Source organism: Schistocerca cancellata, chromosome 5, assembly GCF_023864275.1.
Source record: "Schistocerca cancellata isolate TAMUIC-IGC-003103 chromosome 5, iqSchCanc2.1, whole genome shotgun sequence".
Lineage (NCBI taxonomy): Eukaryota > Metazoa > Arthropoda > Insecta > Orthoptera > Acrididae > Schistocerca > Schistocerca cancellata.
In genome coordinates this window covers 378050529-378074344 of record NC_064630.1, presented here as the reverse complement: position 1 = coordinate 378074344, position 23816 = coordinate 378050529, and the positions used below count along the sequence as shown (strand labels likewise).

General features: G+C 40.3%; 1 protein-coding gene across 1 annotated transcript in view; it reads left to right on the top strand.

Moving 5' to 3' along the window:
- Positions 1-6445, top strand: part of LOC126188550 (facilitated trehalose transporter Tret1-like) — a 56760-nt gene extending 50315 nt beyond the window's left edge. The window contains exon 5 of the mRNA XM_049930149.1: positions 5804-6445. Coding sequence (XP_049786106.1) covers positions 5804-6142 — 339 coding nt within the window. The 3' untranslated portion in view covers positions 6143-6445. The remainder of the gene's footprint in view (positions 1-5803) is intronic.
- Positions 6446-23816: the final 17371 nt, after the last annotated feature.

Sequence of the window (23816 nt, the reverse complement as noted above, 5' to 3'; positions counted from 1 at the left end):
CCTTGTCTGACGCCGGTTTTGATCAGGAAGGGCTCTGATATTTCACCCAGGAATTTTATCTTAGAAGTTGTGTTTGTGAGCGTTTCTTTGATAAGGTTTAGGGTTTTCGGATCGAGTGCTAGCTCCTCAAGGATAATAAAGAGAGATTGCCTATCGATTGAATCATAAGCCTTTGCGAAATCAACAAAGGAACAAATGATCGGACTGTTTCTGACTGCTTTGTATTTTAGTGTTGTCTTCAAATTGAAAATTTGTTCTGCACAGTATCGGTGAGGGCGAAAGCCAGCTTGGTATTCACCAATACTGTGTTCGAGTTGTTCTTGTGTCCGTTGAAGAAGACAAGCTGAGAGGATTTTATAAGTGACTTGGAGAAGGGAGATTCCTCGATAGTTGTTTATATCTGCCATGTCTCCCTTTTTATGCAGTGGATGAATTAGGGCGCATTTCCAATCTTCTGGTAGTTTTTCTGTCTGCCAAATGTCTGTGATGATTTGAGTGAGTTCTTTGAGGGAATTTGGTCCAAGATTTTTAAGTAGTTCTGCAGTGATATTATCTTCTCCGGATGCCTTGTTGTTTTTCAGTCTATGAATATGTCTTTGGATCTCCTCTAGTGTAGGTGGTGGGGATTCTGGATTTGTGTAGACAGCAGTTTCTTGAGGGAATCTTGAAGAAGGTTCAGGGCAATTGAGGAGTCCGGAAAAGTATCTCGCCAGCTCCTCACAGTTTTCCCGATTTGTGAGCGCTAGTTTTCCATCTGGTTTTCTGAAACATAGATTTCGTGAGCCGTATCCATTGATTCTCCCAGCAAAGGTCTTATAGAAGTCTCGTTCATTATAGTTACGGAAATTTTCTTCAATAGACTCACACTGTTCCTTGAGGTACTTCCTCTTGACTTGTCTGATTGTTTTTGCCACTTGTCTTCTGGTGTTGTGGAAGTGATCTAGATTTTCTGGGGATTTTTTACTGTTATACTTCAGAAAGGCTTTCTTTCTTTCTTCCAGCGCTTTTTCACATCCAGAGTCCCACCAGGGGTGTTTTGTGTTCTTTTTCAATGGGATCAGTTCTTTTGCCTTCTTTGTAATTTTTGTTCGAAATTTTTCCCAAGAGTCAGCTGGTTCCTTTTCCCACTCCTTCTTCAGATTGGTTTCTTTGATTGTTCGTGTGTCAAATTTCATCATGTGTGTTTTCTTCGGATAGAATTTTTTTGGGGTGAATTTCACTTTAATGCGTGTTAAGTAGTGGTCTGAGTCAATGTTCGCCCCTCTGCGGACTTGGACATCCTGGATCTCTTTCTGTACGAAATAGGAGATGGCAATGTGGTCAATCTGATATTCGCCGATCTCTTGTATGGGGGACCTCCAGGTCTTTTGTTTTCTAGGTTTTTTTCTCAAAGATGTAGACATTATCTTTAGATTATTTTGTTGGCGTAGTTCAATAAATCTCAGTCCGTTTCTGTTGGTGAATCTGTGTGCTGGATATTTTCCTACAGTTTTTTGGTGTTCTTTCTCTCTGCCAATTTGTGCATTGAAATCTCCCATTAAGATTTTGATATCATCCCGGGGAATTTTGGCCATGACATCTTCAAGTTTAGTCCAGAACTTTTCAGTTTGTAGTTGGCGTTTTTTGTTGTCTATGTTTGTGGGTGCATGAACATTTATCAATGTGTATTACTTGTTGGCGCACTGGATACGCATGGTCATGAGGCGATTATTTATGGAAGAGACCTCTCTAATTGAGCCTAATATATTTCTGTGCACCGCAAATGCCATGCCCAGGAGTGGTGTACCATTGGCAATTCGTTTGTCAGTCTTGCTCTTGAAGATGCGGTAGTTTCCATAGTATATTGTATTTTCATCCGTGAATCTAGTTTCTTGTAACGCTAAGATCTTAATTTTTTGTTGGTCTAGCTCTGTTACTAAGTTGTGTAATTTTCCAGTTTGAATTAGGGTCTGAATGTTAAAGGTACCAATGTATATGGGAACCTTGGGACGAAGTTTGCTTGAGAACACTGATCGTGATGGCCCGGGTTCCCCAGAATCCGAAAACCCAGTTGTCGTCTGTCGACGAGTGGATTGGTTACCACCTGGGGTAATTCTGTCATTACTCTCACGAATCATGATAGCTTGTAAGTTTTGGTCCAGTGTTTCCACTGGGTGTTTAGAACCAGGGATTGTCAGTTCCTGGAGCATATAATACAGCCGCACCTACTAGATGGACAGACGCTGACCTCGCTGCCGCTCGACTCGAGTACAGACGCATTGAGGATTTGGAATGTGAGATTTTTTTTCAAGGTTTTCTCATATAGATCCGCCGTGTTCTGCGTTAACAGGGTCACCTCGTGTAGGATGTGGCTCTTCACCACGCACGGACGGTCTTGGACGTAGCTTCCTCAGAGGCAAAGGTCTTGCATACCTCCTCAGCTCATCCCTGGGGTGGTGAGGACCAGTACTGAGTCAACCCCAAGCAAAGGTGCTACCTCTACCAACCACCTTGACCCCTTATAAGATATATATTATTTATTATTTTCGATTATTCCCTTTTGAGAGAGCGATTGAACTTGAGTAGTCATGATTTCTTATTCTTTCTTCGTTCTAACCAAATTCTCTTCATACGTTCACTGTGTTCTCTCTTGCGTTCTTCAGACCATCTTTTTCCCGTTCTGTTCTCCGTATGTTCTTGTTTAAGTGTGTGTTTCTGTATGATGTTTCTAAACTGTTCTCTATTGTTTACTTTGTCTTGTGTGATCCCCAGTTCTTTAATGTCTTCTTCTGCTTCAGTGATCCACTTTGTCTTGTTTTTGCTCTTGTTTACTATCTCGAATATTTGTCTTGTGATCCTGCTTTTATTCATCCTGCTAATATGTCCATAAAATTTCATCCTTCTCTTTCTAATGGTGTCTGTTATTGTTTCTATGTCTTTGTAAATCTCTCTAGTTGGCCTCTTCATCCAAATTCCTTCGCGAAACACTGGTCCATATATTTTCCTCAGAATTTTTCTTTCCTGCTTTTCAGCCTCTCTGATCTTAGTATGACCGTGAATCACTGTAGTTTCTGCAGCATAAAGTGCTTCTGGCAGGACTACTGTGTTGTAATGCCTTAGTTTCGCATTGACAGAAATAGATTTCTAATTATAGTGATTCCAAGTGAGCTCATATGCTTTTTGTAATCTGGATATTCTATCTTTATTGGTTATTGAGTTCAGTCTTGATGGTTGGATTATCTCTCCCAGATATCTGAAGTGGGAAATTTGTTCCACTTTCCCGTACTGAGTAGATTATCTATAGATTTGTTTTCAATATACTGTGTTTTCTCGTAGGAGATGGGGCCCCTCCACGCCCGTACCAACGTGGTGACCAAACCAAAAGTTCTACTGTCACCTCCGTCAACATGTTAGTTATCTAGTAAGTGGATCACAAGATGCTGGGCTGTGATGTTATCCGTGCGTCTGGGTAAGACTACGCATTAACGCGGTCCATCGGGTGATAGACAGTGGACGAAACGCGAGTGAGGGTACCGATTTGAAGAGCAGAGGGAAAAAAGCGCCAAGGTTCGTGCCGTGAGAAAAAAAAAACTCTGCGACAGTGGGGTGGGTAGTAAGAGCAGTGGTGGCTTACTAGCTGCGATAGTTCATGCAAGGTTGTATTTGTTAGTATGGGTATCATGCATCATTACCGTGGCAAGCGATGGCGATGTATCCCAGTTTCTGCAGCCGCTACATTCCTGGCACAATCAAGATCGTTATACAGTAGTGGGAGATCGGCCATAGATCATCTCATTGTGTGGGGGATGTGTGGAGCTTGTCTGCATGCAGTGTACGGTACGGCTTCCCTGCGTGGTGCCAGTTATTCGGCAGTGTATTCCAGCTGGATATCCAGTAAAGGCGTCTGATTAACAGGGGCTCACCTGTACCGTTGTGTTTGTGTGTGCTTGGCCATAGATGTTAGGTCCTTACAACTATGTCTTTTGGTCTTTTATGTTTCCATCTATGGTTGTGGTCGTAGTTCCCCAGATTCAGAATAAACGGGTTCTGCGAATGTCTGGAGTTTCTGTATAGTCTTGTGGTGAGTTTGTGGATTACCTCCGTGAGAGTCTCAAGTCGGTATTTCCGGTGAAGGTCCGCGATGTGTGTGTATCGTGGAGCATTGCTTATGATTTTGAGTACTTTGTTTTGTATGAGCTGCAGACGGCGCAGGCGTGTAGGCGCAGCGTATCCCCAGACAGGAGCTGCGTACGTCATCAGGGGTCGGATAAGTGTCATGTATATGGACCTCAACACCCTTCTGTTCAGTGTGCTACGCCTGTTGAGCATAAGGTAGAGCTGTTTGAGCCTCACGCAAGCTCGGTTGGTCATGTGTTGTATGTGGTCCCCACAGAGTAATTTCCGGTCCAGCCAGACACCGAGGTATTTGACTTTCTCACGGAAACGTATTGAGCGTGCATGTAGAGTTATTGATCTACAGTATCGGTGCTTGCGCAGTTGCTTCGGTCTTCTAGTGAACAGAACGGCTTCGCACTTGTCGACGTTTACTCTAACACGCCATTTCTCCAACCGAGGCTCAGCCACTCTGAGTGCAGTCTGTAGGCGTGACGTAATGTTTGATGGTTTCCAATCTTGCGCGAGGATGGCTGTGTCATCCGCGTAGATTGCCATCGTTGTGTTGTGTGTGGTTGGGAGATCGTTTATGTAGAGGTTAAACAGTAGGGGCCCTAGGATGCTTCCCTTGGGTACTCCCGCGTGTATACCGTGTCGTATTGATTGTTTTCTCTGCACGTCAGTGTTGAAACTCCTGTCTGTGAGGTATGAGTGTATTAGACGCAGCAGCCCGTCGGGGAATCCCGCGTCGCTGAGTTTGTGAATGAGGCCGTTGTGCCATAGACGGTCGAAAGCCTTTTCGATGTCCAGGAACACCGCCCCTGTAGCTTTGTTTATGTTGAAGCCTTGTGTTATATGTTCAACGACCCGTAAGAGTTGTTGTGTTGTGGAGTGGTGATTCCTGAAGCCGAATTGCTCCGGTCTGAGGATGTCTTTTGTTATGCAGTGCCTAGTGATGCGTTTGAGAATCACCTTCTCTACAATCTTACTGAGCGAGCTCAGAATGCTGATGGGTCGGTAATTTTGTGGGAGGCTATGGTCTTTCCCCGGCTTCCTGAACATCAGGACCTTGGCCGTCTTCCAAAAGGCGGGGAAGTGTTGGTGTTTTAGTATGGCATTCGTTATGTGTGTTAGGTACTCAGTTGCTTTATCCGTGAACTCCTGGAGGACACGGTTTTGAATGCCATCATGACCAGGGGCTTTCCTAGCAGCGGAATGCATTATAGCCCAAGAGACCGGCTGTGCTAGCATGTCGAATGTCGTCGCCCGATGGTTGGGCTTGAATGCGTGTAACCTCTTGAGATTTGTATACCATTTTATTCGGAAAATTGTAAATTTTATAATGAGATAAAATCCGAACATGTGAAAAAAGATTTTTTTCCTTTCTAACTCCCCTTAAGGGATGCATTTTGGAGCTCATGTTTACTAGACTTTTTTTGTTCTTTTGGTCCACAGTATCACTCTGAAAGTATGTCGGTGTAGTTCTGGTTCACCCTGTATATGGGTGATAGAGTATTTTTGTCATCCTATGGGGATTCAGCACAACAAAACTCAGAAGAATAATCCACCTGCATTGTTGTATTATCATACGTAGATGTCTAGTATGTGATTTTTTTTTTAATTCCACCTGATTATGGCGGCGAGATTTGAGTCGTATAGCAGATGTTGATGTGACTGGAGCCTGAAGTCAGGATGCGTGTGTTCGGTGCAGGTATTCTACTCGTTCGGGGCTGGCCCGCTGCCGTGGATGGCGCTGGGCGAGGTGTTCGCGCCCGAGGTGAAGGGCGTCGCCATCTCGCTGGTGGGCGTCTTCGTGGGGCTCTTGGTGTTCCTGTTCGTGAAGGTGTTCCCACTGGCGGCCGCCGCCCTGGGCGACCACGTCGTCTTCTGGGCGGAGGCCGCGTTCTCCGCCTTGGGGGCCGTCTTTGTCTTGGTCGTCGTGCCCGAGACCAAGGGCAAGTCGCTGCTCCAGATCACGCAGGAGATGGGCCACAGCTCCTCCCAGCATCTGCCCGCGGCGAGCGACACTGCGAGCACAGATCTGAAATGAAGTTACCTGCATGTACATGTACTCTCAGCACGCCACTGTCCAACGTCTGCTGGAGGGTACTTCATAGCAGTATTAGCGTTTTCCGGTCTTGTTCCTTTCGTGTATTGTGAGATGGGAAAACGATTGTCTGTATACCTCTATAGGCACTCTACTCTTTCTTATACGAGGTGCGCCCCGAAAGTAAGTTTAGTTTTTGTAATAAAAACTTAGTGTATATACAGAAAAACTATTTACTGAAAAAAGCTACAGATTTCGAACTATCTTCCTACATAGTTTCCGCCATTTTGGTCGCCCGTGTGGTAACGTAGCACTTTTTGTATGCCTTCCTCTTAGGCCGTTGCTGCCTGTGTTGTTTACCAGTTGTTAACATGGTCTCTTTGATCTCGTCACTGTTATAAATTTTTTTGACCTCAAAGGAGCGTTTATAGCTGCAAAAAGGAGATGTAGATCGCCAGGAGCTCGGTCACGGTTTGTTGGTCAGACTTGCTTCAGCCAAAGTCCTGCTGGAGTTTTCGCGTCTTCTTCAGAGGTCAGAAGTTGTTATGGATCAAAACCCCCAGTATCGTCTGTGTGCTTTACGTGGCGCTTACACTATACTGCAAAACGCTGTTTCATTATCATCTCACAGGAAAATTTGCACTGATTGTTTCACCTCGCCGCAACAAATGCACCACTACAATGCCGTGTCTATCCCAAAAGATGTGTTAAGATGTTTTTGCATTCAGTTTTTATTGGCGACGCAGTGTGTCTTCATTCAGATGACTGTAGTCTCAATATATCTTAAGAAGGTGGTGAGCCATAGCTCGTAAATATTGGTAGAACTTCATTATTTGCCACCAAGGGCTGCTGATAAAATTTGTGTATTCAAGTTTCACGCCACGGACCATCAGCAGTTTCGAAAACATTTACATCACACTAAACGATGTAAAATCAGTGGTGTCAAACAATAAATTCGTCGTGTCGTTTCGATTGGGGGTTTCATAAGCGACCATATCTTCACACACGGTCACTATCTTGCTTGGAAAATCATCACCACCATTGCTTTAACGTATCAATATGTCAAATACATTGTCCACAACAGTTTTTTATATGGCTCTGCAAGAGGTTTTGGCATCAAACCTGCACAATTTTCGAAAATTGAGTTTTTAGAAGATGTGTTCTTGAAATCTGTGCGATATTCTTAGAAAAATTGGATACTTTAATTTGGGGTTTTCCTTCAAAAGTTCCTCAACTGCACGGACCTAATTCTTTATTAGCCAAAAATGGACTCCAACTTCGTTCGTCCTTCACTTCCTTCATCATTTCTTTCTATGAACTGTCAGACTCATCTCATTATCATCTCATTTTCATCGTGAACTTCACAAATCTGTCGATGTATGTCGACTGATCTGTGTTCTTGCATTCAGAAAATCACAGATCTAATCTCACACTTGGAAGGATTTTCAATCAACCTCACCATTCTACACAAGAATTATACAATATAAACGATATACAGAGAACTCAAAATTTTGTCATCTCCTTCTCCTTGACTCAAAGCAACTACTGCATTTGCGCCAAACTGTGATTCTAGCACTTCCGCAGAAGGAATTACAAGGGGAATTTATTTTCTCGCCTTAGCTGAAGGGCAGTCGTGCCGGACATGGTGAAGATAGCTTCAGCAACGAGACATACTGGTGATGGGGTCAAATCTGTTCTGAAGCGCCATGACCGGCCTCATTTAAACTCTTCTGTTAGGAGACTTAATTTAGAGGTGGAACGCCTGCATGGATCAGGTATGAAGTCTCATATTAGTGTGTTTCCTTTTGATTCTATCAGCAGGTGGGACTATACAAGGCATGGCCTTCACCTCAGCAGGAAACGGAAGGGAAAATTGTCTGGTCTAATGGTAAATAACTGAAGGGGAGACAATATCACATGTACTTTAGTAGCAGTTGTTACAAGTGACAGAACAGCAGTTTTTTAAGCTAGGGAGGGCAGAAACAAAAGGTTTCCAGAGATGGGTTGAAAATAACATTCACATTGATAAAACAGACAGCCAGAAAGCAAATTATAATGCACCCAGTTCAGCAAACAACCCCAGATCGAAACTGGAGATATTCAAAAATTGACAGATAAATTAGGTTCATCCAGCTCTAATTCATCCAGTACACAAAATCAGTTATTCTTATCGCATCAAAATGTCAGAGGACTGAGGGGTAACCTAAATTAATTGCTTATTTGTATTGAAGAACTAGAGTTGAGCAAACCAGTTGATATAATCTCCCTCTCTGAACATTATGTGACCACTGGTATTGCTACGTTAAATGTTACAGGATTCAGGTTATCATCTTACTTCTGTAGAGAAAATATGGAGACAGGAGAAGTTGCTACATTTGTCAGAAACTGTTTTAATTACAAGAATATTGATATTAATAAGTTTTGCTCTGAGCAGCACTTAGAAGCTTATGGAACAGAATATTTCATAATAAATTCTTTGTAATAGTAAATATATACAGAACAGATTCATGAAACTTCAACTTCTTCGTAACAAATCTGGAAGCTCTGTTGTCCCATCTCACAGTAGGAAACAAGAAAATAGTATTTACTTATGATTTCAATGTGGATTTATTGAACAAATCTGTCAGTGGACAAGTGTTGCAATCAGTAACTCTGTCATTCAGTTTTGTCCCTATTGTGAACTTTGTAAATAGGACAAATACATGCTCTGAGACTGCTATTGATACTATCTTTGTAGACAAATTTAGGTAAAAAAAAGCAATATCAAAAAACTAATAGCAAATGGCCTATCTGATTATGACAAGCAGAACCTTATATTAAATGCTGAAACTTGTTAGGATAAAAAATATATTAAATCTGAGCAAGGAAGGGTAATAAGTCAGTCAAAAACTGAGAATTTCAGGAGATTTCTCAAATACATGAACTGGTTAGATGGTTACAACACTTCTGACTCAAATGGAAAATACAAAGAATTAATTAATAACGTTACTTCCATATTTGAAAGTTCATTTCCCCTAAAAGTAACTCAAATCAAACAGAAGTCTAAAAATAAACCATGCGCTACACAAAGAATAAGATATCATGTGGGACAAAAAGGAAACTGTATCTACTACCTAGGAACATATCTGATGTTAGCATTGTGATGCATTGCAAGGGATATTGCAAAATATTGAAGCAAGTAATCCAGAAATGTAAGTAATTTTATTATGAAAGAAGGTAATTACAGTAGGCAACAAAATAAAAACTATATGGGATGTAATGAAGACAATGACAGATGGGATTAGAAAGGAAGAGGAACAGATGGTTCTAAAAAAAGGAGACATTGGTAACAAGTGCATGTAGTATTGTAAACCTGTTAAACAAGTACTTTGTTTCTGTTACTGATAGTTTGGGGTTATTAGGTTCAGTAAACAGTGGAATGGAATATCTGAGACCAGTCTTCACAAATAACTTCAATAAAATGGAAATGACATTAGCATCTCCCAAAGGAGTAGCAGCCATCATAAAATCCTTAAAATCAAAGTATTCTATTGGTTATGATAACATGTCAATGAAGTTAATCAAGAGTGCTCATGTGAGTTGAGTTGTCAATCCCTTATCAGGGAAACATATCCAGGCTGGCTAAAATATATTTAAGTCCCAGCACTTTACATGAAGGGGAACAAAGAGTTACTGTCAAACTATCAACCAGTTTCTCGTTTCCTGGTTTTTCCTAAATTTTTTGAAAAGGTTTTGTTTAAGTGTCTTCTTAAGCATCTGACAGCAAATACTATAACATCCAAATCATAGTTTGGGTTCCTTAAGGCTATTTGCACATACAGTGAGAATGTGCTTAATTCATTAGATAACAAATTATCTGTGACCTATAAAAAGCCTTTGACTGGGTGAATCACAGCATTCTCTTAAGTAAATTAGAATATTATGGTGTCACTAGCACTGCAAAGAAATGGCTTGAGTCTTATGAAACTAATGGGAAACAAAGGGTGTCTTAGTGAAATACCTGTAGAGTAAGCAATCAGTCTTTATGTGACTGGGAGTTACTTATACATGGTGTTCCTCGAGGTTCCATCTTGGGTCTGTAACTTTTTCTTGTGTACATTAATGACCTCTCCTCTGTTACATTGCCATATGCTAAGTTTGTTTTGTTTTCACATGATACAAACATTGCAATAAATATCAAGTCAAGTACAGATTCAGAAATGGCTCCTAATAAAATTTTCATTGCCATCAATAAATGGTTTAAGCCAAATTCATTGTCATCAGACTTTGAAATGATCATTATACATAGTTCAGAACCTGTAAGAGATTTTCTTCTAGCACGAGTATAACATATGAAGACATTCAGATCGAAGAGGTTGACAGTGTTCAGTTTCTGGTATTACAAGTTGATAATAAATTCAATTGGGAAAGTCCTGACACAGAACTGCTGAAGTGCCTAAAGAAGTCTTTATTTGCAATGTGACTGATATCAGATGTAGGATACATAAATATATTAAAAATACTTGCATAATTTGCTTACTTTTAGTCTATTATGTCTTAGGGGATCATATGCCAGGGTAACTTATTAAGCTGAGCAAAAGCTTTTAGAGTGGAAAAGATTGCAATAAGACTCATTTGTGGAATAAATTTAAGAACATCATGTAGAAGACTCTAACCACTGCCTCATAGTATACTTATTCCTTAAAGAAATTTGGCGCAAATAATATGTCTGTGTTTCTAACCAATAGTTCAACATTTATATCAATACTAGGAATAAGAACAATCTACATAAAGACCTAAAATCACTTACTTTGATCCAAACAGAGGTCCAGTATTCAGGAGCACACATTTTCAATAAATTGCCAGCAACCATTAAAAACTTGGTTTCAGATAAAGCAAAGAGTTTGAAAGACTTTTTAATAGACAACTCCTTTTACTCTATAGATGAATATTGTAACAAGGACTGTTACACCACCGTAAGTAGAAACATCTGTCGGATTTCAGTTTTGACACTACTTTGCCTCAGCAGTCAAGATTAGGTATTGTGTGTATGATAAATTTTAGTGCATAACTATATTTAATTCTGACAGTCTACTGTGTAAATATTAGCAGTGCCAGTTTACTGTAGTGTATTCACATATTTTGACAATGTCGTGACAGATGATCAGAGAAGTGAGTATTAAATTCAGATGTTCTATGTTTTTTATGTTATACTTTTGACATTTTCCACACCACGAGAATCATCTCATTTTCTGGGTTACCAAACGGAAAGGGAATCTAATCTAAAATCAGAAACCTTAATGTTTGGCGAATTTTTTAGCTAAGTTGCAATCATTCTAGAAACACCAAAATTGCAGGACGTACAGTCTGACAAAAGGAAATCTCCTAAACAGTCAATAGTCCAAAAAATTCCTAAGTGATTATTATGTCCAATGAGGTAGGACGTTGTACTAGCATAGCTAAAAAGCGCTACATAAATTGACAAAACTGGCTTTAACTTTTATAAAGTCTTTGATAAAGTCTCTATGTGTGCGGCCTGCGAGGATGCCAGCAAGACTGTCGTTCGAGGTCACAGAAGGTAGAGTGTGTCTAAACAGAAAATTTAACCTCTCTCTCAAGTTTTGGAAAAGTTCCAAGTCATCCACAAATGATGGCAATGATTCCGAGCACCATCCAATCTTTAGCCAAGATTTGTCGAGATTTCGCCCACTTTCCCAATGAAATTTCAATATTTTGACAGAGCGCCACCAAAAGTGACACTTTTTGTTTATTATGTGGACGGGGGTGCAGGCAGAAACTAACCCTCTTTCTAGCCACATTCCAGAGCAGCCGTTGAGACGCTGTGTTTTGCAGATGCCACGGAAAAATTCAACCCCCGATCTCTTTAAGTAAAGGAGACATTTTTGCATATAGGCGTAGCACCATTGCAAGAGTGCTTTCTATCTGCCCAGTGCATCACCTCCTATGGCGTTAACATGGCCAGCCCCGATTCAGAAGAAGCACGAGGTTGGAGACTGCATCGGCCCTGAATGCTACTTAAAGCTACACTTTAATGACTGTGGCGAACGTCAAATGCTGGCGCCCCTTGGCCATCTCTCTCTGGTAAGTTGCTGTGCCAAATAAACGCAAAAATACAGTTTCTCAAAAACAAAAGTTTACAGCTAATTCAATTCCTAGCCTGACCGAGTGCAACATGTGGAATTGAATATGCATTTTGCAACTAGTAATACTAATTAAGAAAATGACCTTTAAGTTATCTATTCATCTTCTTAATGGACATGGGGAGTGCCATAAGAGCATAAAAAATATGAATAAAATATGTAGGGTGCCACTACATGAATAATTAAGCCCTCTTACAATACACGACCCTTGTTTAGAAATTCTGGAGGTGAAGTTGTGCCAGGAACGACACTTTTTCTTACTATTTTGCTGGAAAGTGGGAAACTTGATTTTATTTTTAGTGGAAACTTTTTAAGCTGAAAACTGATACCAAACTACATCGTAATTATCGTCACTCGTGCTCAAGGTCAAGCCTCATCCATTCATACAACTATGCTGCTAATATATTTGCCGACATAATTAGAAAAGCAAAGTAGTAGCAAGAAATTAACCTCATATAATCATTTTAGTAAACCATCTTTTAAACTCATTCATACCAATATAATTTACATAAAAATAGTCTGCTTGGGAGCAAAACTTCATCATTATTCACACTTGGAAGGATTGTTATAGTGGTCCCATTGACACACGTGAAAACTTTACAGTAAACTGAACCCATTCATCCCATTTGTTTTACAGAGATAATTCATTCTTATACTTCACCGACTATTCTAAGTATAAGAAACATTACATTGCGGCATGACCACATAAAACACAAACATAAAATGAGAAACATCATATAATCAAAACATAAATATTTTAGCATGAAACAAACTTTCCATGAGCACAAAAAAGGAAAATTAAAAAAAGTCAACTCATTATTTGAGTCAAATCGATATTCTTGGATGAGGACATATGACACGAAATAACAATATGAATCCTACAGAGTAGTGTCAACGCAGACACTAAGCACAACATTAAATTCACAGAATGAAACGAACCATGTTACAAAGGTTCTTACGTTCTACGTTACAATCACGTTCATAAATTCAGATCAAATATACATAACTGCAAAACATGTCACTGGTAAACAAAAGAAGGAATATCAAAATAATGTGTCGTTTGCAAACACTTATCTACCTGAGAGGTAGCAAATTGAAAATCATCAACTCTTTTACAAGCAGTTGTGTTATGGTGAGGCACGGGAAAGTGCACATAGTTTAACTTGCAGCTAAATTCTCGTGTATGCTGTAGTAAACGTATATGATATAAAATTTATTCTGTATTGGCAACTACTGGTACACAAAGATTAATGTCCCTGTAAAATGCAGACAGAGAAAGCAAAACAGTTATACGTAGAAAAACACTAGTTTTGGAGTAACTTACTGTTCAAGACACGCTAATACTTATTGGCATAGGCACACTGGGAACTTTCAGTTGAGTTTTGCACATGATATAGCACTCGGCAAGACGAAAAACGCGCAGAAATCACGATTCTGTTTGAGAGTTCAGGCAACGTTAATCAGTGGACAGGCGTGACAGTTTTTGTGGCAATTTGAGGACCTTTACTCCTTCGATTAGATGACCCTGCATAGTTCATAAACCCATACATTTCTGTGACTCATGGATACAGTTCATGACGTGCCGTTTTGGTGGAGTCACAGTACAAGCATTAGGTGAGTTGTCATTTATTGGAAAGTTCATTACTCACAGATACAGTACATGTTGCGAAGTTGTTACTAAAAAACAGTTTAAGTTTCATCATATAGCAAATTGTGAACTGGAGAAGTTCATTGCACTTGCTGTTTGCACCAAGTTTTACAGTTCAGTGCACATTTTCATCTACACACACACACACACACACACACACACACACACACACACACACGCACGCACGCACATTAACCAGACAGAATGTTATGACCACCGACCTAATATCGCTATAAAGACGTTCAAGCGATAGCAGCGTCACCTGGCGAGGGACGACTGCTAGACAGGCACCTGCACAGTGCACATAGCAACGTTGACCATGCTGTCCATGTATAGAATGGGCATGCCGCGCGATCTATCTGAGATTGACCAAGGGCAGATTGTGATGGCCCGCAAGCTTGGCACAAGCATTTCAAAGTGGTTCAAATGGCTCTGAGCTCTATGGGACTTAACAGCTGAGGTCATCAGTCCCCTAGAACTTAGAACTACTTAAACCTAACTAACCTAAGGACATCACACACATCCATGCCCGAGGCAGGATTCGAACCTGCGACCGTAGTGGTCGCGCGGTTCCAGACTGAAGCACCTAGAACCGCTCGGCCAGCCACAAACATTTCTGAAACTGCACGACTTGTCGGGCGTTCGAGGAGTGCTGTGTTGTGTGCCGTGGCGAAAGCAAAGTGAAAGCTCTTCCAGACGTCGTGGGGTTTTGCAGCCACCCCTCATTACAGATGTCAGGCGTCGTAGGCTGGGAAGGCTGGTAAAACAAGGCAGGCGCCCAACTGTCGGACTTTAATTCTGTGCAGAGTGCAAGTGTGTCTGAACACACACTGACCCGAACACTCCTAACTGTGGGCCTATTCCAAACAAAAATATGAAATTTTAACTGACTCATTTCTTCCGGTTTATGTGACACTCAGTACGAACACACTGCCCGAAGTCAAAAAAGTAGAAAAACAATCAAACTTTATAGTGAAGGTGAAATGTGGTCCAGCTCCCCCTGACCTACGCTCCGCCATTACGCGCGAGACACAAGATCGTCCATCCTGTATTAGCTAAACTGCGCATTGTTAAGTTCGTCGTTGTTACTGTATTGTATTATATTGTGATTAAAGTATGTTATTAACCATGCTACAAAAATAATGTACTGCTGTTGAGTTAAAATAAAAAAAAAAATACGATCGCAGCCTAGCACTAACTGCTCTAAGCAGCAAAGCCCAATAATGAATTATCTCTTACCACTAATGCCTTCATTCTGATTTCGTGTTATTTTTGGTAGTTTCTTTTCATATATTTCTCTTGTTTCCTCTTTATCTCTTTCTAGATGTTTCAATTTCCGGTTTCCGTTTATTTTATGTGCAAGCAGTAGTACTTTAAGCGATCGCTCGACATATAAAAAAAAAACACAATTAGGAGAATGCAAACTATGACAATTACTTACATTTTTATACAGTAATATAAGCTACTTAATAATTTTGCGAGAGGGGTCGCTTGTTGCTTCCACCTCCGTCAACACAAATATTTTAGAAAAAAAAAATCTCTGACTTCTTTTCTGAATGATTGCAGGTTCCTCACAAACATTACGTGAGAGTGGATATTGCAAATTAGTAGTGAAACCACGCCAATGGTGAATCGATGCCACATCGAAGTGTTACGTCTTCCCTGCTAGAAGTGCTGAAAAATAAAATTCATAATACAATGTATAATTAAATGAACATGTGGACTGGTTAACTGATAGTAAAACAGCACTTAAGTAAATCAGAATGACTTAGTATATTTTGAATTCACTTCAGCAACAGCCCACGACTTTTACATTTCAAAAGCTGAGGGCAGAAAGACAAGTGCGAGAGGCAGGCTTGGCCTAGTTGCTCTCAAAAAATTTGAAGGCTGTGCCTTCTTTTATCACACAGATAATACAAATACGAACATCGACTCTGTGCTTGATATCTTTATACAAATGTTTTACACAAAACATAGTTGTTTTAGAAAAGTGGTATTACCCTATCGCGTCTTCGAGTCACGTTGTCCCATTACGGTCTCTAATTTACAACTAGATTCAGTATCTCGTCATTAGTTAGTCTAGCTACCCACATAATTTTTAGCATTCTCCTGGAACACTACATTTCAGAAATTTGTACTACTTATCGCCCCCATTTCATTTGCGTATTAAGCTATGCCGTCATCAAGCAGTACATGTTTCTATTCGAAATATAATAACATTTGACGTTCGCATTGCCATTTGTTAGAACTCGATAAGTATATCTGAAGGAGAATTTAACATAACATTTTACAATACTAAATCAGTCATGTTTTCCAGAAATTATAAACACAGTGTGCCAGTTCTCTTCCCTACTGCCACAACGTCGACCTTACATTATGGATTTCATCCACTCGTTATGATAGAAAATCACAGGGCTGTGTGCCGGCGGAAAACGCACGTCAACATAGAGCTATAGCCGTGATACACAGATTCGGTAGACAGCGTTAACGGTCATTTATCATTCCATTAGGCAGCTTAAGTTTCTAGTTAAACACAGTTTCTGTACACTTACGAAGTCTGCAAATTAATGTCTCACATAAATAACGGAAAAGTCGCTACTTCTGGAAATTGTTACTTTCTCTGTTACATTTTACGATTACCTACATACTACAATGTGCTTAACAGTCTTGTGAATAATATTCTATCAGGCGTCTCTGAAGATCCTTCATTACTCGATTACAACTGGAACTTATGTACATTGTTATCTGCATCTATGAAAGGAATATGAAAAGTCCAAATATTCAAATAACGTATAAAGAAGGTAAGAAATAATATACGACTTTCGCTGCCTGTTGAAATTGTAGGGATTCTCAATTCCGTTTCAGGCGTCTGAGAGCTAACACATGTCTGCAGGTTAATCTGTGCACAATAATACGGACATCCGCTTTTTAACAACACTGTACTATGTTATAATGTCTCATCTTTGCTCCGCAAACACTCTAGGTATATGAGGGTCACCTGTAATGAATGAAAGTATGCTAAATACGATACTTGTCTCTGTGGACCAAGAGAACTCGATAAACATCTTTATGCAAACTGACTTTCTTCATAAATTTTTGCCTGTACTTATTGACTTTTAGTTTTGCAGTCCTTATGGATACCAAGTAAATTTACCCACGAACTTTTGAGAAACAAATATACAAAAGATTCACATGCTATTTTGGAGGTGCACAACATTTTATCCGTCATATGTACCTCTGTCCTTCACTCGTCTGCCAGGCCACAATGTGCGTTGTTGCATAAGCTTTTTGCCTGCCTAGTAACACCAGCTGCTCCTGTTCCCTCGCACGCTGTTAACTAAACTGACGTCTTCGCACCTCGCTGCAAGGTGACTTAGCACATTTAACTCCACTGCTCGTCGCACACAGATAAACCCAGCCTTTCGCAGCAAATTAGTGACGTCACGCAAATAACAAATTTCCGGAGCTGTGTGGACAGTAGCAGCTCAATTTCATTTTACTTGCAAATTATGTCTCCGATTGATACATTTTGCAAATAACATAATACAATGGTGTGCAAAATTAAAGCAACAAACGGAAATTTTGCAAGGTTGCGTTTATTTTGCCGCTAAACAGTAAGGTGATAGTAAAGTAGGAACAATGTAAAGAATACAGAACGTAAGCAATTGCAAATCTGTTCTTCGGTTTTTTCCAACTTAACGGATTTGCACACACATTCCGACAACTGATTAATGTGCTGAGTATGGGGTGTTACCACCTCTTCCAGCAATAAAGGCCTGACAACGACGTAGTACGCTGTGTACGATGTCATCAACCTCATGTTGTGGCAATAACAGCCAGTCTTCCTGCAGAGCTGCTCGCAGTCTGGGAGAGGGGTTGGTGGATGTTGACGTGATGCAACTCGTCTCCCTAGTGCATCACACACAGTCTCCAAGGGATTCAAACAGGGAGAGCGAGCAGGCCGTGCTCCATGAAGTCGAGCATTATCGTCCATTAGCACGAAGTCTGGGCCGACAGCACCTCGCAGCTACCGCACATGAGGTCTCGAGATCTCGTCACGATACCTGACAGCAGTTAAACCTTGCCAATTCAACCGTACAATTTCATAAAGAACTCTTCAAGTGGTCAGCATAATCTTTCCCCACATTATAAGGGATCCTTCTCGTTATTGATCTCTTTCGACAATGTTTTGATCCCGAAATGGTGTTCCACGTTTCCTCCAGATGCGAATTCGTCGAGACTCAGTCTCCAGACCAGTTCGGAACTCATCTGTGAAATGAAGATTGGCCCACTGTTCGTCCACCCAGGTGGCATGTTGGCGACTCCACTCTAGACGTTCCCTCCTGTGAAGACGCGTCAGAGACACACATACAGCAAGTGTCGACAACAAAGGCCACTCTGCCGAAGCCTTCTATACACAGTTTGCCCCGATACAACTCGTCCAGTCGATGCTGCGAGGTCAGATGCCAACAGCTGTGCAGTACTAAGGCGGTACTGTTGCTCCCTTGCAGGCAAACAACGGTCTTCTCTTCCTGATGTCGCACACGGTCGCCCCTGTCCTGGTCTTCGGGATGTAGTTTCGGTCTCTACAAACCGTCACCATGTTCGAGAAACAAAAGAACGATTCACTTTAAGCCATCGGGCCACATCGGTTTTGCGACTGTTCGAATGGTTCAAATGGCTCTGAGCACTATGGGATTTAACTTCTGAGATCATCAGTCCCCTAGAACTTAGAACTACTTAAACCTAACTAAGGACATCACACACATCCATGCCCGAGACAGGATTCGAACCTGCGACCGTAGCGGTCGCGCGGTGCCAGACTGTAGTGTCTAGAACCGCTCGGCCACTCCGGCCGGCTTTTGCGACTGACCTGCTTCCATTTCTCCTGCTCCTTCCGGCTGTAGAGTGTCTGTCAGGCGTCTTCTCTGAGCCACACTCCACCCTCTGTGACAGCGATTGGGGATGTGGGACTACCCGAAAAATGCTAACCCGTTTGATGGGTATCCTGACGTCATCGCCAGCGTGGTTTTCCACTGACCGGAATGCCGTCTTCCATGCAGAACACTATCGTACGGACATCTATTGACAGCTGGTTTGATTATATCGTGACTTAGACATAGCGGTTTGTTGCTTTAATTTTGGACACCAATGTATTTCACCAAAAACAGAAGAAAATACACACGATATTCAATAATATTTATTGTTTGCACTATCTCGTGTAAACCAGTATTTAACCGTAGTAATTTCACTGCAAAATTTTGAGGTTTCTGAGAAGCACTACGGATACAGTTCCCGGATGCAAGTACTTGGCTAACTTAGCGGCCTGTAACTTTGCATTTGTTAGACATGCATACTGTTCCTCAACAGCAATCGTCAATGTTTGCCCATATATCACAGTAAAATGTAAAATGCAAAATGAAGCGCCGATTTTTGCAAAAGAAAAACATTCAGAAGCCCAAGACATCTTCCTGATTACCCAGTGTTCCATCAATAAACTGTATACTTAACACTTCTTCGCTACCCTCTCCCATACCTTATGAAATGATACTTAATTGATGCCACACGTCATTTGAAGCTCATGCAAAGCAGTGGATGCATGGTAGAAGACTTTGGTAGTTATCCGAGCGACGCTAACGTCGCTGCTCAATGATTTGACGATTCCACCCCGGTAACACTGGGAGAATGTGTCATTCAGTACCATGATCGACATTGAGTGAACGTGTTGTGAAAAGAAAAAAAGACTGCATTGGTGCAAATAAGTTGCCGGTGAGTAGCAGAACTATGGCAGAACGTCATGTGATGTATAGAATCAAGTACAGATAGCGGAAAACTTACGCTCTTTTATAGATCTAACGAATACAGAAGTGGTTTATCAACATACGCCTGTCATTAGAAGCTTACTCTACATCTGATAATTTCATTTTCACGAATTATCAGGGCCGAAACCTTTTACAAAGTACTCAACAAACTTCTTATACCCTCACTGTTACAATCAACACCATCTATCTTTCTTTTCAGGGTGATAATGCTTCTATTGACAAAGGGAAATCCACGACGGACACATTTGACGATACGGAAACGAAATAAAGCGGCTAGCCTCATACCCTGATCTCAACCCAACTAAATATTTCTGATATAGACTCACTGAAAAAGAAACTACTCATCTCTAAAGAAATCACTACAAGCATTATTTAATACCTTTTAATTCCTACTCTGGGCTTGATAAACACCCAGATTCGGTTAGAAACGGAGTCCACAATGTTTTGCAGGTACGTCGCGTCCTGGTTAAGCCACTCGCCGAGGATTTGGTGCCGCAGTTTAACAAAACTGGCGGGATACTAGTGTTGGCGTTGACGTCTTACCTGCTGTTCCAACATGTCCCACAAATTTTCTATAGGGTTCAAGTCCTGGGTTTTTACAGGCCAGTCGAGATGTCATTGGGTAGGGGAATTTTTGCGAAAACTAGTCACATATTCTTCCATCCCAACTAACTTTGCTGTTGTCGTATTTATTTGCCTGTGTAAGCAATAGCCTTTTGCGAAATGACCGAATCCAAATGTTCTTTGCGTCCAGATCCCGTCACAACTTTCTTTCGCTAACAGGTTGGAACGGACTTTCATTCACAGCCTGCAGAAATTCCTCTCAGGTTTCGAATCGATTCTGATTCACAAGCTGTGAAACTCATCAGCAGTGAGGCGGCCGCGGTGGTCTAGCGGTTCTGGCGCTGCAGTCCGGAACCACGGGACTGTGAAACGTCCCCTTTCAACAATTATACATGACTGTGCTTAAACTGACACACAATATTTTTAGCGCAACGCAATCTGACTTTCAAAAATCCCTACAAAAGAATGGCCCTGACTAACATTAAACTATACCTTTCACAAGTAACTTACCTCACAAAAATCTTCATTACTCGAACTACTGCAATACAGCGAGCACCACTATTGCCAGCTAAATAAAAGATTCAAACTACAGAAGGCACTAACTACTGATTGGGATAGTTAGCAAATGAAAGATATTAATAGAGAACAAACAATGTATTTACCATTGACATTCCTTTAGAGAAAACATTGCAAATGCGACACCCTCATTACTTGGAAAGATACTTACATCTGCACACCTGATTATGACAAGCGTCTTTCTACGAGAGTTGAGAGAATTTCTACTAACTTATGAAATGTCACATGACTACTGAATGATATTTTTATGCTTTGGTTTGCGTAGTTGCTTATTTCATTTAATATCTGGTTTCCAGCTGTGTTGCAGCATTAGTTTTATAAAATAAAATTAAATGCATTTGCTAATGTGAACACTTTCTGTCAACAGACCTATTAAATAATTATTTTATGATCCACATTCTTCGAAAAAGGAGCTCTTGGAATGGAAAGAACAATAAGAAGGGACTAGTAACAGTAACTGGACACATAATTTTCTTTTCAAGTACATGGTAATATTTTTTTTTACAATAAGTTGTTGTGGTGCACCACTTTAATTACATAGACATTAAGATGTGAATATACATTTCCCTTATCTGCATTGTTGTTTTTACTGTAATATTTTTTCTGCTTGAGCTATGTCATGTTTAGATATAAGTTGCTGCTGTTTGCCAGGCATAGTGTTATTGAATTTGACTTTGTATTATTCTGTTAAGCCAGTTTTACTAATGATTTATTTTTATTGTTTGCTGCACATTGCCTTATATTAGTTATAATATTGCAGTTGCTTTGCTAATTTCTTAATGCTGCTTGCTTCGGAAATCTGCATTTTTATTGCTGTTTATGTTAATTGTTTTATGCTGCTGCATTGACTCGTCCCTTAGTTTAGCATCTGAGCTCAGTAGATTTAAGTTAGCTTAAGAGGGGGTAGACTATATAAGAAACTAACTATGATGAATTGGAAGAAATGCATTGAGAAGATATAAGAAAATGGTGTGGCCAAAAAAAAAGAATTTTGAAAGAGGATATGAACAAAAAAAGTAGGCATTAGGGACAACAGGTTTAGGTAGGATTTTCTTGGAAATAAATGTTGAGGTAAGATAATGGTAAATAAATAATGAGGTAAGAAATGTGTGAACAGAATCCAGAAAGCATGCTTGGATAGGATGTTTTTTTGGCTGGAGCAAATGTTGAAATAAGAGGGACGATATATGGAATGAAGTTTAGGGTTGCACTGCAGTACCAAATGTTACACTGAAAACAAACCCTGTCCTTTCCTTTTGGTGTTATACCACTATGTGTTTGTGTACCCTTGTGTATTTGTTTTCTTCCTGTCTCTGTGTAGTTTGATAGAATTCTTTCTTCTTCTAATACTAAGCTACATTCACTATGATGAGGAATACTGTTATCCTCAAATATAATTGGCATTAATAATGTGTTATTTACTTTGTAAAGATGTTAGACATTATTTATTCTGTTTTGTTTTAATGCTCATGTGTAAAGTTGATGTTTCAAAAGTTATTCTGATCTTTTATGTATGAACTTATGTTATAATTCCTGTAACACTGATGTATATGTTATTTCTATTCTTTTGTAAAGCTTGTACTACAAATGTTATCTGTATTGTTATGTTTTTAATGATGTATTTAGTACCTTTGTAATTGTATTCTTATGTTATAAAATTGTAATTGACGCCAGTTCATCTAATTAAGTAACTTGTACGTTACATTTCACTGCACACGTTTCTGTTGGTCATAGTATATGGACAATATGTGAGAAGTAGGGACTTTTAGTGTTTGCACGTGTGTTGATAATTCAGCAAGGGACTGGATAACACCATTGCTGGTTCTAAGGACAATTCCAAAATTTTTGTGAGTGCATAAGCGGTGGTTTATGGACTTGCAAAATTCTCCGCAAGACTCTTCGATGGTGAATGTGCACCTGCACAATCGCAACAGATGGCTGCTGGCCATCTCTACAAGGACTACAGTGGGTCTGCACCTCTGATGACCCACCAATACCACAATCTCTACCAGGACTACAGTGGGCCTGTCCACAATCTCTACAAGGACTACAGTGGGTCTGCACCTCTGATGACCCACCAATACCACAATCTCTACCAGGACTACAGTGGACCTGTCCACAATCTCTACAAGGACTACAGTGGGTCTGCACCTCTGATGACCCACCAATACCACAATCTCTACCAGGACTACAGTGGGCCTGTCCACAATTTCTACAAGGACTACAGTGGGTCTGCACCTCTGATGACCCACCAATACCATACTCTCTACCAGGACTACAGTGGGTCTACTCTGTGATGACCTACCTACCAATCTTCTTCAAAACGTCGAATGACTCTGCTGTGGGTTTGCTCTGTTGTGGCCCATTACCTGTCTGCATGTCAAGAGTCATAATTAAAAACATAACAATACAGATAACATTTGTAGTACAGGCTTTACAACAGAATAGAAATAAACATATACATCAGTGTTACAGGAATTATGACATGAGTACATACATAAAAGATCAGAGTAACTTGCGAAACATCAACTTCACACATGACCATTAAAACAAAACAGAATAAATAATGTCTAAGCATGTTTACAAAGTAAATAACAGAGTATTAGAAAAATTCTACAACATAGCTCTCATCAGCTAAACACATAAAGACAGGAAAAACACAAATACACAAGGGTACACAGACATATAGAGGGATGACACAAAAGGAAAGGACAGTGTTTGTTTTACTGCAGTATTTTGCATGAAGATCTCCCTTTGTTCATCATTATTCCCAAAAGTACTATCTAAGCCTGCTTTCTGTATTCTGTTCACATCCTCTTTCAAAATAGTTTTTCTCCACTGTACACTACCCTTTTTCTTTTTTTTTTTTTTGGCCAAACCATTTTCTTATATCTTCTCAATGCATTTCTTCCAATTCATCATAGTTA